General features: G+C 53.4%; 1 protein-coding gene across 1 annotated transcript in view; it reads right to left on the reverse strand.

The window, feature by feature from the left end:
- The window catches only part of DNAJC11 (DnaJ heat shock protein family (Hsp40) member C11), a gene marked incomplete at its 3' end in the record, with an annotated part of 40898 nt that overhangs the window by 5969 nt on the left and 13524 nt on the right, over positions 1-21405 (reverse strand). Inside the window, exons 2-9 of the mRNA XM_084242710.1 lie at positions 18877-19006; positions 16383-16456; positions 11009-11110; positions 4846-4974; positions 3991-4113; positions 3074-3147; positions 603-792; positions 101-186 (exon numbers count right to left, since the gene is read on the reverse strand). Of these exons, the coding sequence (XP_084098836.1) occupies positions 101-186; positions 603-792; positions 3074-3147; positions 3991-4113; positions 4846-4974; positions 11009-11110; positions 16383-16456; positions 18877-19006 (908 nt within the window). The remainder of the gene's footprint in view (positions 1-100; positions 187-602; positions 793-3073; positions 3148-3990; positions 4114-4845; positions 4975-11008; positions 11111-16382; positions 16457-18876; positions 19007-21405) is intronic.

Here is a 21405-nt window from a genome sequence, read left to right on the forward strand (position 1 = left end):
AAGATTCAGTTCTGCCACGGGACCCGGCTTTCCCGGGCTGGGGCGTGTGAGCAGGGCGGCTCCACGCAGGTGCGCTCCGGGCGGGCGGGCCAGCACTTACTTGAGAGAGCCTTTCACGCGCGTCTGCTCGTCGTCTTGGAATTTGTGCTGATAGCTGATCAGTGCGAAGGAGTGAGGGATCCCAAGCTGAGAAGACAGGGCAGGGGAGGCGGGCTAGTCCCGAGCCCGGGGAGGAGGCAGGGCCTCTCCGGCAGGGCTCACGGACAGGCGCAGCAAGCGCGGGGAGACCAGGCTGCCACCAGTACTTCACCAGGGGAGAGTTCACCTAAAAGCCCCGCTTTCCAACTCACAACACACAGGACTTGTGCAGAGCGGCTCCTGCACCCATGGGACAGCTGTGGGCAAGCAGAGGAGGGTGCCCTGTGCCCGGCCACGTGGGTCTCGGCCTCTCCCACCCCGGGACAGGAAGGCACTGTGCCTAGCACTTTGGGCCCCAGCGCCGGGAGCCCGGGACAGCAGCACGTCACTTCCCCGGGGGCGCTCGGCCTGCTCCTCTGGGCCACGGGCACCTGGGCTTGGGCAGGGCCGCGTGGGGGGCCCACCTGCAGGGCCACGGTGAAGTGGCTGGTCTTGGTGTCCCGGACGATGCTCGTGTGCATGGCCGACTGGGTGCCCCACCGCCACTGCAGGTAGCCCACGGTGTTCTTGTCCAGGTTGCGGGCGAGCACGGTGGTGAGGCCGGGCCGGATGCCGCGGGACGAAAACTGCAGGGCACAGTTTGTCGTCACAAAGCTGGGGGCACAGACGGAGAGGGTCCTGGGTGACACCTGGCTCAGCACCCCCTCGTCCTCCCTTCCGGCCAGGCCTGGCCAGCTCCCGGCAGGGAGACCAGGTTCCCACCTGCAGGGGGGCCTGTGGGATCTTTCCAGGCCCCACACCCCCACCAGAGCAGCAGGCCCCATGTTAAGCCTGCGTTCCCAAGCTGGGAGAGCCAATCCTGAAGCAGGTCAGAACCTCCTGGGGCTCCTGGGGGCTGCACAGAGCTGATCACAGCTGGACCTGATGCTGACGGGCCCGCCCCGAAGGCCCAGGTGTGGTGCCATGGGCCTGTTAAGAGGCGACTCTGACGCCACATTTTCAGAGCCACACACGCAGGCCCACCCAGACTGTGGGTGGATTTCTGGGTGGGGGTCTGGGCGTCAGCACATCTCTGAGGCTGCCCACACCTGTGAGCTGAAGCTTAGAGAAGCTGGTCCAGGAAACTGTTCCCGGCCGGGCCTGAGGCTTGTTCCCAGGGAGTCAGCCCCATCTTCTGGTTGAAAGGGGTATTTCACTTCAGCGGCAGGCATCCACACCACTGCAGGCAAGGTGGTGCAGGTGAGCGAACAGGTGCCTCTAGTCAACACCCCGATTCAGTCCATTGCCTGGATTAGGTTCTTTCCTTTCTAAGCTCTGCTTTTGCTATTAAAAACAGCCATAAATATTGTAACTCTGGTCACACTGCTTTTACCCAACACACTTCCAGCAAGCACTTTCCAAATGAATGCTGCGTTAACGCCTTCCTCCCGTCTCTTCTCTTACCTCCTACTCAAGTGGCACTGGTTAATAGCTACATTTTTGTGCTTTAGCCACACTGGGGTCAGGGGAGGCAAGAAGGAAGAGCTAAATGTCACCCCAGAATTTCCAGTTACAGGCTGATATTTACAACAATTCAAATATGAAGAATGAGATTCCTTCTTTGCCAGAGAGCAGAAAGACTTGGACAGACAGACTAGGAGACTGGCGAGGCAGGTACCACATGGAGAACCACCCGTGGGGTGAGTTCATCCACTCAGCAGCCGACCTTCTGGTCACTAGCTTGGACTTGCAGACACCAGGCCTCGGATGTGGGTGTGTGAAGAGCAGATGGCCTGCAGCAACGAGCTGGCACCCTTGCTTAGAGGGCTGCGTTCTCAGATCTGATCTACTCTGGGCACTGACAAAATTCAACTTCTAGACCTGCAAAGGACAGATGCAGCCAGAATGTAAGGGCCACTTGGCTTCCCTGTGGAAGGGTCTCCTATGTGTGTGCAGTCTTCACCACGACCTGGGTGCCCAGGGCCCTCTTGAGGACCCAGGCCAGTCAGTCTGGGGTGGGGGCAGGAACCAGCACTATAGGGGCCAATCCCAAGCTGTGATGCTCCAGGCAGATCCAGGATCAACACTGACAGGGAGGGGTGACTAGGGCACCGCACAGTTTAGGAATCTGCACGTGCACAGTTTGACCTATGACCTGTGAGCTCTGAGCGAGCTTCCCAGTCCTGGAAGTGCCTGGGAGAGTAATGGACGTCATTTTTGCCAGAGACTCAGCTACCCCAGGAGTGAAGTGCTCTAAATCCAGATGCCAGTATGCAGGGGAGCTGCCGGGGAGACGGGGCACCCAGAAGTTGTCAAGCATGGAGAGAAAGCCCGCTCGCTGATAGCAGACTGTCTCTGTCTAACTCCCTGCCAGCAGTGGTGAGAGAGGAGGTGCAGGATGCTTAGCCCTTCTCAAGCCTGCCAGCAAATCTCATAATGACAGTGCATATACAGGTTCAATTCCTGTCCTTTGCACTTTGGCTTCGGCAGTTGGGGCCGGCAGCAAAGCATTTGGTCTTTCCTAGAACCACAACCCGTCCATCCCGCAGACGGGGAGGGCTCTGGGCCGCAGCACGTGGACCCTGTCTGATGGCCGGGCTGTCTCCCGACCAGCCTCCTCTCTGCTGATCCCAGTCCTTTTCAGAGCATGGACATGTACTTTTGCTGGGACGAGGACCCACCCAGAGGTCACAGGTATTTCACAGATATGGCTCCCCCCACCTGGAGGGCACTGCTGACCACACAGGCCAGAGCTGGCCGGGCAGGACAGAGGCAGAGCTGACCCAGCACCCCTGCAACGCGGCAGGGCCAGGCCCCACGCCAGGGCTGCAGACCTGTGCTCAGCAGCCTGGGGGGCAGACCCGGCCACTCAGACGACCTGGACAGGCAGAACACGCAGGTTCTGTTCTCCCAACCCACAGAGACCATCGGAGAGGACTTATCTCTTTGTATTTACCATCTTGGTGTGAGATTACGGAACAGCTTGAGGCCAAATAAAGGGCCCTGCAGATCCCCAGCTCCAAATTCAAGCTGCTCAAAAGAGAACAAGAAAAGTATTAATGGTGGGGTATCAAAGAGCAGCCTCCCAGGTCTTGGTATGTCCCTGAGGTTACGATTCTTGCACTGAGTCCAATGCTCCGGCCTGCACCAGGCTCTGAAAGTACGGGGTGAGGATTCTCGTATCTTAGGCGAGCCTTTGCCGAGGGCAGAAGGCGACTTCCGGGTGCAAAGGCGGCACGGAGCAGGAAGGATCTCTCAAAGACAACGCGGACTGCCCCTGGCTTGGGTCAGAGCTGGCCTCTGCCTGCCCCAGCCTGCGCAGAGGCCAGTGCCTGTGGGGGAGCCGGGGGGCCCGGCCCTGTCCCCCGGCATTTGGCTTCTCTGTCGGGCGGCCTCATGGGCGACTGGAGATGGTTCTCAGGGATCTAATGGGAAACCCATCAGTGGTTCTGCACTCAGCCTTGGAAGTCAGCCGCCCTAGCTGCCTCATTTACCAGTCTGAGTGACTTTCAAGGCAACTCTTCAATATTAATTGGATGCAGCTCCATTTGCGCAGCAGAACAGGCTGCTAAATGACCTCCAGTGAGTGGGCCAGTGCATCCCACAGGCACCGCCTTCTGAGTCGTGCAGGAAAAAGGGAAAAGCCGACAGGTTTTTGCTTAAAGGGAATAAACTGCTGAGTTTCTGGAGGCTCGATTTCCAGAAGTTGGCATCTCCAGGAAATCTTGTTCTACCCTAACCCTGAGCTTGGCTGACTCAGGACTCCTTAGACATGAGAATGGCTTTCTCATGGGGACAGCCCCTCACGGAGGGTTTAGCTTCTAGAGTACGAGTGTTCAGAGAAGAGGCCCCAGGCAGCCGGGTGACACTCACCTCTCCCCACCCCTTCGCAGAAGTGACCCGCCTGAGTGCGAAGTTGATGGAGCCCCCTCCGTTCCCGTTCTGGGTTGACAGGCTTCCAGAAAGGATGGCTGTGTCCGTAGCTGTCAGAGGTGCCTGGAAATGACACTTGTTGGTAACAAAGGCACCGAGGCACAGGAAAGCACAGGAGAGCAGCGTGACATGCGCCAGAAGCACAAGGCCTGAGTGCAGCTGCCCCAGCACCCTCAACACCGCCATTGCAAATGCACTGGCACCTCAGGCACTGCGGCGCCGGCCTGCAGGCACATCACCAGGTGCTTTCCTTGCGGACACCTGGCCTATCTGCCCTTTCTCGCCACAGGTGTTAGGAAAGGGACCCGACAGCCTTCCTACAGCTGTACAGACTCCCCAAGCACCCAGAGGGGCGAGTTTCCCCAGGGCAGGATGTCAGGTTCTAGACTGATGCATCTGAGGACACACAGCACAGACTTGCTATAAAGTCACCCTCCGGGAAGGCCAGACCCTGCCCCTCCAAACAGCGTGCACCCCGGGGGGTGTCATGGCGTCACCCCCGAGGTCTGCTTTCTCTCCTAAAGTCACCCCGACCTTGGGCTTCTGCGTCTCCCAGACATGACCACTAGCACGAGTGTGAGCCCCGAGACCTGGCAGGCTGAGGGCTCTGGAACTCCTGCCAGGCGTGTCGGCCGAGCAGTCACCATCAAGGCCGTGACCGCAGTGCTTCTACCTTTTCTCTAGTGGCTAACTGCAGCACTTTCATAAATAGAGATGAGGCGAGCCTGAGTGGACGTGGCCAGCTGCCCGTCGTGCCTTGTTCCCTGACCTGCCCCCAGGAGGGTGCCCCTTTACCTCGATGGACTGGGATATGTGCATCTTGTTGATTTCAATCTGCGGAAGGCCACTTCCGGACACATCTTCGTACTCCTCCTCATAGCGATCAAAAAGGTCAGTGGCATCGATGCCCACACTGATGGTCCCCTGGGGCAGAGAAACAGGCCATCAGCACAGAGTGGGGGCCAGCTGTGGGATGGAAGGCAACACCACATGTGGTCCCAGCGTGGCTTGGTGGGCGTTGGCAGACGTCACAGGAGGCCCTCGGGCGCGAATGTCACAGCTCACAAGACCAACGGCAGAGCCCCCAACCTGCAAGGCCAGAAGTGGGCCCTGTCGCAGGCCAATGACGCACCCAAAACAAGTACTGGGGAGAAGGTCAAGTTACACAATCTGGTTTTTAGAGACCAAACAGAAGCATCTCACAGCTCTACAGATCATCCCCAATTTAAACCACAAGCGCACAGAACCTAGAAACTAGTACACGGAGCCAACATTCTCCTCCATAGTCTTCCGCTGCACAACCACCTTATGACTCAAAGACATAAAAACACCTCAGCAGAGAAGTGCAAACAAAATGAACAATGAGTCAATGGAGGTTTAAAAAACTGCCCCACATGCTTGAGAATTACGTCATGAGAAACAGACCATGCTCTCACAAAATACTAAGCTGGAATCTTGCTGAGTGATAAAACTCCTTACTCAGAAAGATCACCATTTATTACTTCATTGTCCTAACTTTGCAAATGGGATATATCTTAATCCCACATACAGAAACACGACCACAGACACTTGTACTAAATGCTCTGCAGCCCATTTTTTTTTTAATTTTTTTTTTTATTAAGGCATGTTTTATTTATTTATTTGTTTGTTTGTTTGATACATGCACTGGGTACAGTCAGAAGCGCGGGAGGGTGAGAGAATTCACCAGAGCCAGAGCGGGGAGCAGAGCAGGCAGAAGGACCGAAGTACACTGCTGAGGGGAGCAGCGGGCGGCAGGGGAGGTCTGCGTGCCATGTGGGACCCTCCTCCGGTGGCCGGGGAGCAGCCGGGGATCGAACCGGCGCTGCAGAGGCTGGGGGCAGCTTCGCAACCCAGCGCTCAACCGCTGCGCCACCGGGGAGGCCCTGCAGCCCATTTTTTAAAACAAAACAAACTTTACTGCGGCATATAATATAAACTACACCCGTGAGAAGCATAAGTGAGTTTTGAAAGCTGTATACACCTGGAAACCGCCCCCCCCCCGCCCCAATCAATACACAGGTCACTTTCATTTTGGGAGGAGCTTCTCTTTGGCCCTGAAGAGAGGACCCCTGAAGAAAGACCCGGAGCAGGAGAGGGCTGAGCCTGTGGGCACCTGGTAGCGAGAGCGGGCAGGCAGAGGAGCTTGGAGGGTGTGGGTACATCCATGATAGTATCAGTTAACCCTGTTTTGGTGGCTTTAGCAACTACCCCAGATTGTCCTTTTTAATTTAAGTTGTCACCATCATCAATAGTCACCATCAACAGCTGATGAGAGGGCGTGGTGGCTACGCTTGCACCTTGCACTTCTAGCCTCTGGCCTCCTGGGAGCTAATGGTGTGTGGGCCACGTGGCGGCTTAGGAGATGACAATGACAACCCTCTTCTCCCATTTCTTTCCAGGTGCGAGGTGAGTAACACCCCCGTTCTAGTGCCCGCATGCCTGGTAGCTGTGCGCAGCTAATGCCTAGTCTCAGCTGGTGGGGAGGCTTCAGGTGCTGCTGCCCACTGGCGCAACAGGCAGGTGGCTGAGGCCATGGCCTGTGACTTGCTAGGCTGGGGGCCACTGGTCAGCCACGCTCCAGGAAGCTCTCGGTGTCGGAGATGGTGTCCGCCTGTCCCGAAGCAGGTGGCGCCGGAGAGCAGCCCGGACGCTCTTGCCAGGGTTCTCCTTGTCCCCTGTGCAAGGTAGCCAGGACACGGCACTTTGCCTGTGAAGGGTGACAGCACCGAGGCGTCGGGGCCTCCGTCTCTGCCTGCTGTGGGAAAGCAGCCTGTGGTCCAGCCAAGGACTAGACCCAACTGCTCTAGTAAGGCCTTCCTCACTGACTTTGAAGCCTGAATTTCACATAGTTGTCATGTCTCAAAATATTCTTCCTGAGTTTTTTTTGCCATTTAAAAATAGAAAAGCGGGCCTCCCCGGTGGCGCAGCGGTTGAGCGCTGGGTTACAAAGCTGACAGCAATCTCTGCAGTCTCTGCTGGCCGCAGTCTCCGGTTAGATCCCCGGCTGCTCCCTGGCCACCGGGCGAGGGTCCCACATGGTGCGCAGACCTCTCCTGCCGCCCGCTGCTCCCCTCAGCAGTGTCCTTCGGTCCTTCTGCCTGCTCTGCTCCCCGCTCTGGCTCTGGTGAATTCTCTCACCCTCCCGTGCTCTGACTGTACCCAGTGCTTGTACAAATAAATAAATAAATCTTAAAAAAAAAGAGAGAAAAATAAAAATAGAAAAGCCATTCTTAGCTCACAGGTCCCACAAAAACAGGCAGAAGGCACATCTGGCAACTACTGATAGAAACCTACAGGGGTTGTTTTTGCTATTTTTTTGAGGGAAATGTTTGTTTCCTCTCTTGATAAACTTTTTGGGTAGCAACGATTAAACATCGTGTATGGGTCATAGAAGAACAAAGTACAGTTAGTGGGCACAGCGGGGGGCCCCAAGACCCCCAAACCTGCCTGCTCTAATTAGGTCCTGCCATCCGCCCCATCAAGGTAAAACTCACTCTAGAGCATAAACCTCTCTTAAATAAATAAGAGAATTTTATTTTTTAAAGGTTTTATTTTTACTTATTTATGCATATAAGAACTGGGGTACAGGCCAGAGGTGCAGGGGGTGAGAGGATGCACCAGACACAGAGTGGGGAGCAGAACAGGCGGATACTCTGAAATACACTGCTGAGGGGAGCAGTGGGTGAGACAGGAGAGGGCTGCTGTGCCCTGTGGGTCAGCTCCCTGGCTGGGGATTGAACTTAAGCCATCGCAGGGATAGCACTGAGACTCAACCCCTAGGCCATCAGCAAGAGAACTTCAATACAGGCAGGTCTGGGGGTCCTGGGGTGGCTCGCCTTCTGCCCACTAATGGTACTAAGTCTCCATTTTCTCAGAAAGCTGATGAATTACACAAAATATTAACACTGACCACCCATAGTGCTAAGTGCAACCAAATGAAAACCAGGCCTCAAGATGTGCTGAGAAGAGCCAGCCTCTTCTCCACATGCTTTTCTCTTAAGAAGACCGTGCCAGGTATATGACAGTACATGGCAGGCTTCTGTGTTGATGCCACTCATCTGTCCACTCTGGGGTGTCACGTGCTGGTGAATGGCACAGTGGTGGGCGGGAGTGCGGTGCTCGTGGCAGAGGCGCTAACACTGCTGGTCTGAGCCCTGTAGCAGCCAGGGCTTCAGACAGAAAATAATTAAAAATGGAGTTTCTTGAAGCTGAAATACCTGACATCATTAATGTTTTGTAAACTCAGATCAAAAGTTCTAGGTTGTCTGTGATCTGATCCTCAAATGCCGACTTCAGAGAAGGACAGGGTGGCCGAGGCTACGTGCTCTCAGTAAGTCACATCCGCGGAGCAGAAGCAGCCTCAGCATGAAGCCCAGTGCCCACATCATGTGTAACTGTCAAACAAGTGGTGAGCGGCTACCGTGGAACACGATGCTGGACTGTTAAATGTACAGACATGTTCGCATGGCCAGAGTAACGGAGTAACTTGCCGAGCAGCTGCTCCAGAGGAAGGAATGTGTGCGGCAGGGCACGGAGGTGTGTGAGCAGCTGGCGCCTCGGGAGAAGTCCTTTAGAGCGAGACAGTCAACCCTGCAGCTTTAAAATATTTAATGAATTGCAATCACTGAAACAAAGTATGTAACCAGGAATATCCTGAAATTGATCTCTTGAGGAGGGAAAAACTGAACACAGAAAATGAAGAGAGCTCAGTTTATTTCATTTTGAAATTCCATATACTGTGCTGGAATGGAATGAAATTGGAAAGGCTTGCCTACAGTCTTGTAGCATCTAAATTTGATTGAATTTATGATCAAGAGATCATAAATAAAGACTAATTAAAAAGGACAATTTATAAAAGATTTGTCAAAGAAAAATACTCCGGAGGCCAAAAAAAAAAAAAAAAAAAAAAAAAAAGAGAATACTTGTGAAAATACCTGGGCAAAAATACGTATTTCAAAATGAAAAAATTTAGAATTGAGAGTATTGTTCTCAATTAAGAATACTACGACAGGGCCTCCTGGTGGCCTAGGGGTGGAGTCTCACTGCCTCACTACAGCCTGAGTTCCATCCCGGCCAGGGAGCTACCCACATGGCTCAGCAGACCTTTCCTGTCTCCCTGCTGCTCCCCTCAGCAGTGGATTTCAGAGTATCCGCCTGTTCTTCTCCTCATTCTGTCTCTGGTGCATCCTCTCACTCCTCGCATCTCTGGCCTGCACCCCAGTTCTTCTATGCCAGGAAAAAAAAAAAAAAAAAAAAAGAATATTATGACATAGAAGGAAGAGTCAATTAAATCTGTCAAAAATTTCAGATTTACTAAATATAAATGCACCCGTTGTGACGATGGCAGGCACTGTTATGACAGGGGGAAGAAAGACATTCCGTGCATGTCCGTTGGAAGAACAGTGTGACACTGAAGGGGAGTGGCCAGAAGGCCTTGCAGTGAGGCACGGCTGCTGGAGGGCGCACCCTTGCTCAGTGCTCGGGCTCCTGCGCTGGCCAGGGTGCTTACTTTCGTCCAATATAATGCAGAGGCGGTGACAGTGATAAGAAGCCCTGCGGCTTCATCGAGGCCCCTGGGATGTGCCTGTGGGGGAAGCCCGCTGATGCAGTCTGACGACCCTGAGGCGGTACTGTTGTAAGCGGTACGGACTCTGGCAGGAAGGCCACGCGAGAGATGCCAGGCGCTCCCAGTGACTAGACACCACAGCTGAGGCACTAAGAGTGCAGACACCAAAGTTACCGCCTGCTCCCCCAGCCCCTCCACTCTCGCCTCCCTCTGCCAGCAGCAGCTTTCAAACCAGACCCCCAGGGTAGTAGCCTGGACCCCCTGCTGGGAAGTCCCAGAAGGGAAGCTGCCAGCAGCGTTCAGGACACTGAGATCTCTAGGGATCCCAGGGATCGCCGCTCCCTGACATGCCTCATCCAGGTGCTGATTCTGTCAGGTTCTCTCCACCTGATCCAAAAGTAACCCTCCCTTAAGCCACCAGCTGTTGCCAGGGAGGGCAGGTAGAAAGGCCTGTGTGGCACTCACAGTGCCACTTGGAAGCGTAGGATGATTACGGATGGGCGTGTTCTGAATATAAAAGGTCCGTTCAGTGCAGGGGAAGGGATGTGTTGTAAAAAAATCCATTTTCCAGAACTGATTCAATCAGAAGTGTGTATCGTCACGCTCCCGGTTATAAGCTAGCACTGCTTTTTCCCTTCCCTGGCAGTTTTTAGCTGCCAGGTTATCCCGAATGGCTGGCGCCTGCTCACCAGAGCCCCGGGTTAAACATGGTCAGACAGGACCGCCCTTCGGTTAGCTACTCAGCGCGACAGGCATCCTGCTGGAGGGAGGGCCTGTTTGCCACAGGGCTGGGGCACTTCCGCCACAATTTGCTCCCCTAGCCAACCAAAGGAAGAAGAACAGACACAGGCCAAAGTAACACAGACGCAGGTGGTCGCTGAATCACAAGACTCCAGCTCCATGGGGAGCTCATGCCAGTCGGAGGGGGTCGGTGGCCTAAACCTGTCGAAGCAGCCCGGTGACGGGGGTCACAGTCCTATGTGGGGTGACGGATGCGAGGTACAATCATTGCGGTCGGTCCCAAACCTTTTGCAGGCACTCCAAATCCTCCTCGACCCCATTCCCACCCGCCCAGGACTGCGCGGGGTGCCTACGGAAAAGGGCGTGAGGCGCGCACCTTCCTGTAATGTCTACTTGGCTTCCTGGCAAACCATGGCTTGGTTTTGTCTCTCTCCTTCCAGGCTCAGCAGCAGCTTTGCTGGTAGCGCTCAGGGAGCTGCTTTCCAGAAAGAGACCATTCTGAGACAGGGAAAATTCTGTTCCCTCTGATTTTGTAACTCACTGCTGTAAAAAACCCACTGGCACCCAATTCATTCAGACCTGCCCCCGGAAAACAAGCCTGCGACAGGCCTCCTTGAACGGCCGGCCTACCTTGGGGTTGGTTCGTTGCTGCAGTCTCCTTTCTTCCCGCTCTCTCTGCAGGCGCTCGAACTCTTCCCTGATTTCAGCAGGTGTTCTACGCCTTTCCACAACCTGCGGGCAGAGTCGAGAGGACACAGTAAGAACCAGGAAAGGGAGGCAGCCCCTAGGGGCTGCTGTCCACTGGTGGCCTGCCCAGAGCCCACCCTTCCTCTGGTCAGGACTCAGGGGACGCACTGACTATCCCACCAGACAGCTGGCCCCTGAGAGGCCAGGCTCTCGTCCCACCTCCCTGGCTCTGCCGCCGGCACCAAACCAAGGTCCTGCTTTCCCCAGCCTCCAGAAACTTGAGCATTGTTTTCTTCATTTTAACATCTCTGAGGCTGCAGGAATCTCACAAAGTCCCACAGTTTAAATTCCTAACGAGTGAAGTATCAAGATGAAGGCAAAGCTGTCCCCGCGTAGGCGTGGGTGATGGCATCACCACCCTCCCTGGGGGCCAGGGGCCACCACCACCACAGACCCCTTGCAGCTCCCTGGGCCTCGGGGGTGAGGCCAGCAGGCCTGGGTGTTTGAGGGTCACAGGCTCTTCCTCCTAAGTGTGATGCAATGTCAGTTACACTTCAGTATAAGTGAGACTTGGTACCAAGTGGCAGACCCCATTAGTGCTGAGGGATGCTTGATGAGGTCAAATCTGTGAGGAAACGAGGCATGCACCTTTCTAGCAACTCATGAAGGGAGGACGTATGGGTGTGATTTCAGAGAGGCAGGAACGGCAGCCACCATGGGCCTCTGTCACCACGTGGCTGCCAAGGGTCCACGACTGGGTGGCCTGTGAGGAACAGAGTGGGTGGGGCGCCTCCGAGGCTGCTCAGAGAACATCTGAAAAGCGAGGTGACATGAGAAAAAGCCACTGGGGGAATGTTTAAAACATTATGCAAAAAATGCACATGTACAGCAGAACATCAGAGCAGTACAGACGGGCAATAAAAAGTTCAGTTCTCTCCACTCCCTCTCACAGGCTGACATTTGATTTTTTTTTTAAAGATTTATTTATTTATACAAGAACTGGGGTACAGGCCAGATGCGCGGGAGGGTGAGAGGATTCACTGGAGACAGAGTGGGGAGCAGAACAGGCAGACTGACGAAATACACTGCTGAGGGGAGCAGCGGGCGAGACAGGAGATGTCCGCTGTGCCATGTGGGACCCTCACTGGCCGACTGGGATTGAAGTGGCGCTGCAGAGGCTGTGCACAGCTTCACAGTGTTGCACTCAACCGCTGCGCCACCAGGGCAGGCCCTGACATTAGATTTCTGATGTGCTTTCCATGCCTGTCTATATATGTGGACACATATTTTAAGAAAACTGGGGACGTATTATAGGCTTTTTGCAAACTGATTTTATTATTCAGCCATATATTAATTAAAAAAAATATAAAAACTGGCCTATCCAAAAGAAGTTGAGAAATTTGTTCACTACTGCTTTCAAGAAGTAAATAGAAAAAAGGAAACACGGTCTCAAAAATAAGTTCCCCCAAAATAACTAACCACATCCACACACAACCATTTTCTCTTCTAATAACTCAATATGAAACAATGACAATTCCAAGGCAGAGATGGTTCTCTTAAGGGAAGTTACACCCTCCCAAGTTACACCCTCTTGGACTGAGCAAAACTGAGGTGCAGAAATGACTCCTGAGGTGACTGGTTTGAAAGGTCTAATATTCTAGTTACCTTTTTATTTTAAAACACTTTTAGAAGTATTTTGAACTTTGTAAGTTGCCAAGACAGCACAGAGAGTCCTTGGATGCCCTCACCAGGCTCCCGCTAGAGCTAACATCACACACAGCCAACGGTCAGCACCTGTGCAGGACCGACTAAGCCCAGCCCCCGGGGGCCCCCTCGCCTCCTCAGACACTGTGAGGCTGAAGGCAGAGCCGGGAAGTGAAGTGCGGATAATGTCAGGGGCCCCTGGCAAAACCTGAATGGTGTAGGGGTCCAGGCCAGAGGCAGCAGCTCTGCCAGAGGTCCCACTAGCAACCCCACCAGAGTGGTCACTGCTCAAAGCGGGGTGCTCGCTGTTCTGAAGCAGAGGCCAGTTCCATTTTCAACGTGGGTTTCTGCTAACGAGCTGACATGGCTGCTTTTATAAAGTTGGAAGGGGCTGCATCTTGTTCTTTTCGAATCCTGCCAGAAAGTAACAAAGCCTCCTGAAAGCTGAAAAGAAAAAGACTGAAAACTTGGCCCAATATTTTCTGTAACCCCAAGGGGCTTGTGTTGGGCTCCAGCCCACTGACTGCCTGAGGGAGAGGCTGCAGCGGAGACCACCGGCTCCTCGTGGTCAGGGGCACCCCTGGCATTAGGGCGCAAACTAAGTCCTCTATCCCCTATTCTCTGTGCCCGGGATCACAGGCTCGTGTACAGACACAGCCAGCAGTCTAGGGATGGAGGCAGTGGCCACCCTGAAGCGATACCGAGGTGGGGCCCACACGTTAACGAGCTGTCCCGCTGCAGGGATTTCTGGAAGCAGTGCAGATGCCAGCTGTAGCCCCGAGTTCAGTGACCTTCCTTTTAAGTCTGAGTAACAGGCTCAATCGTCCTCTAGTGCTTGGCAGTGGGGCACCCCCAAATATCTGGGGAGGTATCTTCCTTGTGGGCATGTTTATCTGCAGTGAAGTCTTAGTATCAATACAAGAAAAAAAAAAAGCCAATTCTGACCCGTGGGAACTTGATCTCCTTCAGGTTGGCTCCTGCAAGCCGAGAGCCCACAGCTTCTCGCATCCTCTGCGACCGCCCTGGGTCGTGCTCACGACTGTGGTGCAGTTTTGCTGTTTCTAATGGGGAGATGATACGGTTTGGTGATAGGAAGCTAAGCAATGTCGGCCAGGAGGACGTGACCTTGCAGCCCCTTGGCACTGGGGTGCTGTGCCCGGGCCGGAAGGGGGTCCAGGGGAGCAGAGCTGTGGCAGGGAGTCACCGAGAAAGCCTGTGCCCAGCCCTTGACTGGAAACCCGAGAGCGCTGAATTCTGGATAAAACTTCCCAACATGTCACACCGTGCGAAGATTTTTTTCCCCTTTAGGTTCTGCTGACTGAAATTCTGGCAATCTCTGCGTATTCGATGGCACCTTCTTCCGATACTGGTTGGGTAAGTATTTGTAGAGTTCTGACATTAATTAAACATTTAGGTTGCCCTTTCTAAAAAAAAAAAAAACACCAAAAAACCAAAAAAACAAACAGGGCAATTGTCCCCTGAGTGATGATCATGCTGAAATGAAGCATGGTCAGAAACGAACCAAAACTGTCTAAAATAGACCAAAATCTATCTTCTCATCCAGACAATATTTTTCTTTTCTTTTCTTTTTTTTTAAAAAGGTTTATTTATTTATGCATACAAGAACTGGGGTACAGGCCAGATGTGGGGTGTGTGTGTGTGACAGGATTCACCAGAGAGAGTGGGGAGCAGAAAAGACAGATCTGCTGAAACACACTGCTGAGGGGAGCAGCGGGGAGCCAGGAGAGGTCTGCTGCGCCCTGTGGGCAGCTCCCTGGCTGGGATCGAACTCGTGCCGAAATGGCTGCGGAGAGTTCACAGGCTGAGACTTACTTAACCCCTTGTGCCAACAGGGAGGTCTTATTTTTCTAAGAGTAACTTCACCTCATGTGTTAGACTAGACCTTGTTGGAACGCCTCAATTAAAGTGACAGAATAACATTTTCCGTGAATATCCACGATCATTGACGGGGGGAGGAGTGTGATACATTTAGGATTCATTTAATTAACTATTTATTTGTCTGAAGAGGTCTCCCCGACTGAAGCTGTAAGCTGGATTTTAGTTTCTCTCTGACTTCCTGGCAGTCTTGCTACGCAGGCCTTCTTGCTGGCAACTGATCAATGTTCAGTGTCGGTCACCGGCCCGTATTGCTCCTTTTTCCTGGGATTTTTGTGGAAGGGACATGAGAGTGCTTATCGCTGCTAAGAAATCGCAGACGATGTGAAAATTAAAATATTAGAGGAAAAAAAGGAACCAAGGGAGCTTTAATGGCAGAGCGCCGGGGAGCCGTGACTACACGATCCTGTCTTCCTTTCAGGGTGAAATAAGGCTCAGCCACAGGACCTGCCGCTATGCTGCCACGAACTAACGTGCCGTGAGGCTATTTCCATCAAGCAAAGGCCGGGAAACAAGTGCCCACCAAAGTCGGGGCCGGGGGGGGGGCAGACTGGCAGTAGGAGGGCGGGGTGGGGGGTGGTAGGGAGTGGGGGGGCTGGGTGTTGCACATGGGACCCTGAGGCTTTGCCGACGACTGCCTCCTGAGGGAACTCAGCCACCGGGCCACCGGGTTTCCTGAGTTTTCAAGAGAAGACAGAAGGCCGATTTTTCCGCACAATCTCCCATGTTTTATGTGTCAACAGCCACAACTCAGTGTGGGCACCAAACAGGGCTCCGGGGGGACGCGGCCTGAGACTAACACTACCAAGCAGGGGGACAGACCCACTGCTTCTCTACTCTGCATAGAAAAGTCTTTCTTTAGAAGATTTTCCTACTAGAATTAGCAGAGGCAGGCTTGCGATTAAATGCTGAAAGGGCGTCGAGGGAAGTCTGAGGACGGGAAAACAGTCAATTTACCACCAGGCACCCACGTTTCCCGGGCATGAAAACGACACTTCTTTACTGACACACGGTCTCACAGCAAATTTACAACTAATTTTCACGTTCACTTTTCAACCGGAGCTTTGCCATTTTTCAGATAATATGGACATAGAAGGTGCTGGGTGACCTGCCCGCGGCGCGGCGCGAAGCCTGGCCGGTGGCGGAGTTCGAGAGAGACACTCCGCGTCCAGCGACTGCACAGCGCATGCGCCTGGGGAGGTGGTTTCCTGTCTACTTACTACCCGTCTGTCATACTCACCACACCTGGGGCCATTCTTACACGCTGGCACGCCAGAGGTCCTGGCAGCCACCTCGGCCCAGGCGTTCTCAGCTTTTCTCTGCTTCCATTTTGTTCACACGCACAACACATCACAAAGTCACTTCCTAATGTAGTCACTCATCAACTCCGGTAGAGAGGGCTCAGCGCATGTGCAGACAGAATACCCCCTTGCAGAAGCAGTCCCCCCATCCCCCTGGCAGGAAACCACTGGTAGTCTCTCCTGCTTCCCTCCCACTGGGCGACTGAGCACACCAAGGGCAGCTTGGCCGGTGGTCTCGCCCAAGTCCACAGAGTTAGAGGCAGGTCTGGAGCTCAATCTCAACCAGAAAGCACGGCCAGGAAGAGACGGAACATCTGCACACACCCCCAAAGCCATCACACAGCTTGTGGGGTGCAAGGCGGGGTGTCCTGCAGCTGTTTAGTGACTTGGGACACCAGGTACAGAGTTTCTCTTACCTCCCAGCCTTCCATTTCCAGGCCTCTCTTCCCATAGATATCATAGATGGCCCTGGTTTGGGGGTCACTAAGCACTGCAAATTAAAAACCAGACATATTTACAACCGTTCAGTCCCGACAACATCATCACAGGTCAGCCCCCCTCTGTTCTGCCCCCCAGAGGGCCCCTTCATTGCCTGCTCTTCACTGCTTTTCTGCTTCAATCTAAGACATGTCTAGAGGCGACTGGCTAGTCTTTCTCCTTTTTTCTGCCTCTGACAATCTGACTACTCTCGGCACCCTATCTTAGGGGAATTATACAGTGTCTGTCATCTTGGGCTGCTTATTTCCCTTAACATAAGGACTCCAAGGTTCATGCTCTAGGAAGTGTCAGATTTTCCTCCCTTTTTTAAGGCTAAATAATATGCCACCGCATGCACAGACCACATTTTTCTTACGTCGATGGACACTGAGGCTTCTTCCCTATCTTGGCTGCTGTGAATGTGGGTGTGCAAGTATCTCTTCTATTTTAATTTTGTGAGAAACCACCGCCCTGTCCTCCGCAGGGCTGTGCCCTTCATATCCCACCAGCAGGTACAGGGTCTCGGTCCAGCCCTGCTAACGCCATTCCTTCCTGGGCCTCGCGCTGGGCAGCTGTGGGGGTGCCTCAGTGTAGGTCTGATTAGTATTTCTCTATTGGGGAGCAACGATGAGCATCTTATCATGTGCGTCTTGGCTGTGAGGGTGTCACTGAGCCCCCTCGGGCGTGCGGCACACCGCAGGATGCCCACCGTCCCGCACCCCCACAGGCCACTGTTCCCGGAGAGCGGAGAGAGTGCCCGCCTCGGCTAGAGCACCCTGCAGTGAAGAGTCAATTTCAGTTCCCTGAAGGTAAAGCTCAATATTAGGAAAATCTGATTTGTAATTTACTCTCTTGAGTTACAAACAGCCAAGACAATCTGCACTTTGGGGGCGTCTCTATTTGCACCCCATTCTAAAAGACACAAACACCTGTCACTATGGTGTCGGTCACGTCACATCAGAAAATGATTTTTCGATGAAGGCAGAGCTGTGCACAAGACATCGATGGAATTTACTCTTGGGTAGGGCTGACCGCTGCCAGCCCCCCGCCCCCGTACCACCAAATTCTATTTGAGAACTTTGAATCTTTTCTCCCCGGAGACTTCTCGTGTATTTTTAGGATTAATGAAAAGACCATGTAAACGATTCTATCTACACTCCAGTGTAACGTGGAGAGAGAAGTGCTGACACTGGGAGCCCAGGAGCCACGTCCAAGCTCACCGCGGGACAACAAGGGATTATTTAGATTATTTACTCCTCATCTCCCTCTGTCTCCCTCGCGGCCCGCATGGGGCAGTCTGCTGCGGCAGCACTTTCGTGGACACTGGCAGGAGTTTTCTCTCAACTCCCCCAAGTCTCCAGAGCACCGCCGGCAAGCTGTCCGGTAACGCAGGCAACAGTGACACCAGCGCAGCTGCCGAGAGAGCGACTGCGAGCAAGCAACAGGTTCCGGTCAAGGTCGCCAGGGAAGTGGCCTGGGGTGGCAGGTGAGCTGGGACAATGCTGCCTACGTGCACGCCATGACTGTGGCCTGCAGCTACGGGTCACGGAAAGCTAACATTTGGGCAAAATTACAATGTGAAATACAGCAAATGCTTTTAGGCTGCAACGAGAAGTCTTTCCTCCGTAAAGGAGCGTATTACCCAACCCGCAGCCTGTCACTAAGGGGCAAATCACCAACGGCACGGGGATGGATGCCTCATCTGACTTGGGATATGTCCTAAGAGTGGTGTAATATCAAAAAAATTATTTTAAAAACAGGGTAAACTATACATAAGATAAAATGTCTTGCTTGACGAATTTTAAGCGTATGAGCCAGTGCTTTAAGTCCATTCACAAAATCACTGCTTCTAAAACTTTTCTACCATCTCAAAAGGAAACTGTGAACCTATCAGTGATTTTAGTTTCTGATCAGCAAATACATCACAACTTTCCCTTCTGAAAGGGTAAGATGTAGGCACAGAAACCTGAATTGCTGACTCTATGGTCCACTAGCTTTCCCGACATCATTTTCTCTCTTTTGTTAGAAATTTTCCTTAATTGAACGCTACAGAACCCATAAAATCACTTTCCCATGAAAGGATGTTCTTGTCTCTTCTCACAAAAAAGAGAACACAGAAAGCTAGTCTGTATTCACCTCAAAAGGCTCACTGCAGAAGGAAACCCACCAGCGGCTGACACGCGCGTGTCCCCTGCAGCCCAGGCCTCGCTCGCCCACTTCACCCGGACTCTTGCTTTCTGCTCACTGGACACATATTGATTCCCAAAGCAAAATACTACTCTTTCCAAGGCCCCTGCCAGAGATAAGCACTAAGCTGAAGCGCCTCTTTTATACACCTCTGAGGACTCTCTCTCCCGACCCTCTACAAATCAAGTCTCTTACAAATCGAACACCTGCTACCAGGATTTCCCGCCGAGCCTAGCCCCCACTGACCTTCATAAGCCTGGTGGACGAGGTTAAACAGTCGTTCCGCCTGTGACTTGAGCTCGGGGTCTCTGTGCTTGTCAGGGTGGTAAAGCATACACAGCCTGCGGTAGGCAGCTTTCAGCTCCTCAGAGGAGGCCTAGAGGAAGAGAAATCCAATTAGACAACCATCAACCATTCTACATGATCACGATCAGACCAACCCTTGAAATGGGGACCAGCCGGCCACGTGCCATTAAGTCGCTCTCACACGCAGGACGTGAGGGAGTGACGCGTTGTCACTTTAACGAGGCTGTTTCCACAGCCAATCAAGCAATGAGTCCTGCCCACCAGCAGCAACTGTTCTGCTGGACAATGCGACTGTCCCACTGTCCTTGGGACAGAAGCTCGTGCCCATGCAGGCCCTGTGTGCTCTGGGCTGACACTGAACAGTCCCAGAGGCCGTCGACCTGCCTCTGAGCTGCATGAGGAAGCCAGGCCGGGGCGCCCTCCGAGGGGGTGTGCTCAGCAAGCAAAGGGCTACGTGGCTCGGACAGGAAAGCCACATCAGTTTTCTGACAAAGGAATTACAATCAATATTCATCCTTCAAATCAAAGACACGTGAAACTGTTAAACCAACCCCCCCACCCCATGATTCAATGAGGGAGCACGGAAAACTCCAGAGCAAAACAACCCCCCAAAGGCCCCACCCGACATATACGACTCCCCAACTCCAGTAAGCAGTCACTCTGGGGGACGCAGAGCGAAATGGCCCTGGGTGTGTCGCCACCACACGGGGGGAAGAAGAGGGAGGATAAAGATCACACCCGAAGCCACTTGCCTGGCAGCCACCGCGAAACTCGCGGTCAGACTCTGCAGAGTCCCAGGGACCGCACGTCTATCTCGCCAGCCCAGCCCTGGGCGCTGCTGCCGGGAGGCCCAGGTCTGACTTGGTGCCAGCTGGACCGTGCTGTTATCGACGCTGCTCACGGGCAGCTCCACCCAGGTGGCTTGTCAAATAAGACAAGACCCCCCCCCCAATCTGGTCACAGAAGCACCGTCTGTGGCAGTGACAGCACAGCACAGGGGCCCCAAAACCTGTATGTGGGCAGAGGGATGCCATGAGGCTCCAAACACTGACCCACCGGGGAGTGAGGCGGAGACATCATCATTCACGGGACCCCGGTCCCCGGGGGAACATGACGCTGTTTCGCTATGATGTCTACCACGTTTTAGCATCTCCCAATTCCAGGACTCATGAGCTTTTTAAATGATGAGGAGAGACAAACTTGACAGTACTTTAGAAATATTGGCATGAAATTTAAATATTTTATATGAGATTAAATTATTCAGAAGCTATAAAGCCAGGCTGTCTGAGCTTGTTTCCCAGAGGCTCTCCACAGGAGTTCTGGAGAACTCCACAGGAAGACACAGGGCGGCAAGGCCACGCTGGGGGCACAGGGTCCAGGGAGGCCTCCTGGGGCCAGGACTTCCTCAGGGCAGCAGGTGGGGGCCAGTGGCCTCTAAGAGACTTCCCAGCTCTGACTTCGCATGATTCTGTTATCAGAAAAGGAAAAACGGAGCTGGACTTGGGCCACTTGGCAGGAGACAGTCATTGCTGCAGATAGAGGCACCATTGCTCGCTTTGGCACTTGAGGTCAGGAGCTTCTCGAACGTTCCATGAATTATGTCACTGGAAAAAGGGTCAAGATTTGGTGGGGCAGCACCCTTCACTTTCAGGAACTCGTGACTGTCTGCCCGCTCAGCACCGATCTCCTTCTCCCACCTTCTCCTAGGTACAGCCCTGGGAATTACAGCACCCAACAACTCCCTCCTTGCTCTCCTTCTGGTCACCTTTGTGATTCACTCTGTGAAATACGCCCACTTTCAAGTTCAGAGGCTAAGAATGCAGGCTAAGAATGAGCCTTCAGAGCTGTGAAAGGGGGAATAATTCTCCCGGACACAAGAGAAAGAGACAGAGACAGCACAGGCCACCCGGGGCTCCACGCCCCACCCCGTCCAGCTAAACCTCATGCATGGCAGCATGGCAGCTCCTCTAAAACCTTGTGTTTGTTTTCTCACTGGAGACTGCGGACAACAGTGTCGCTCTCAGAGTTACAGCAAGGGGCAGATGGAACAGCGCACGGACAGGGCCTCCAATGCCTGCACACAGTAGGGGCTTAATCACTTAATCAGCAGCCACAGGACTCTGCACCCTCCTCTGGCTGCGTGGCCAGGACACCTGATGAGAGAGACACCTGATGAGAGAGGCGCGAGGCGCCGTCTGCCAGTCTGCGTGGTTCCTGCTCCCTCCCCACCTAGTTCCTTCCCTGCGAAGGGCAGGAGTGCAGGGCAGGAGTGCTTCGTGTTTCTTGCCACACTCATAAGGTCACCAGTTCTAAACGCCATTGTTTTAAGTTAAAAAAGAAAAAAAAAGCCAACTAATGGCAAATCCTTAATCTTCGCCGGGTAGGCTTACTGACGTGAGGACATAAACGGGGTGTGCTCTTTCCTAAACAGCCATTACAAGTTATTTTCTTCCTGCAAGTTTTAATTGT

Source organism: Talpa europaea (assembly GCF_964194135.1).
Source record: "Talpa europaea genome assembly, chromosome: 9".
Taxonomy (NCBI): Eukaryota; Metazoa; Chordata; class Mammalia; order Eulipotyphla; family Talpidae; genus Talpa; species Talpa europaea.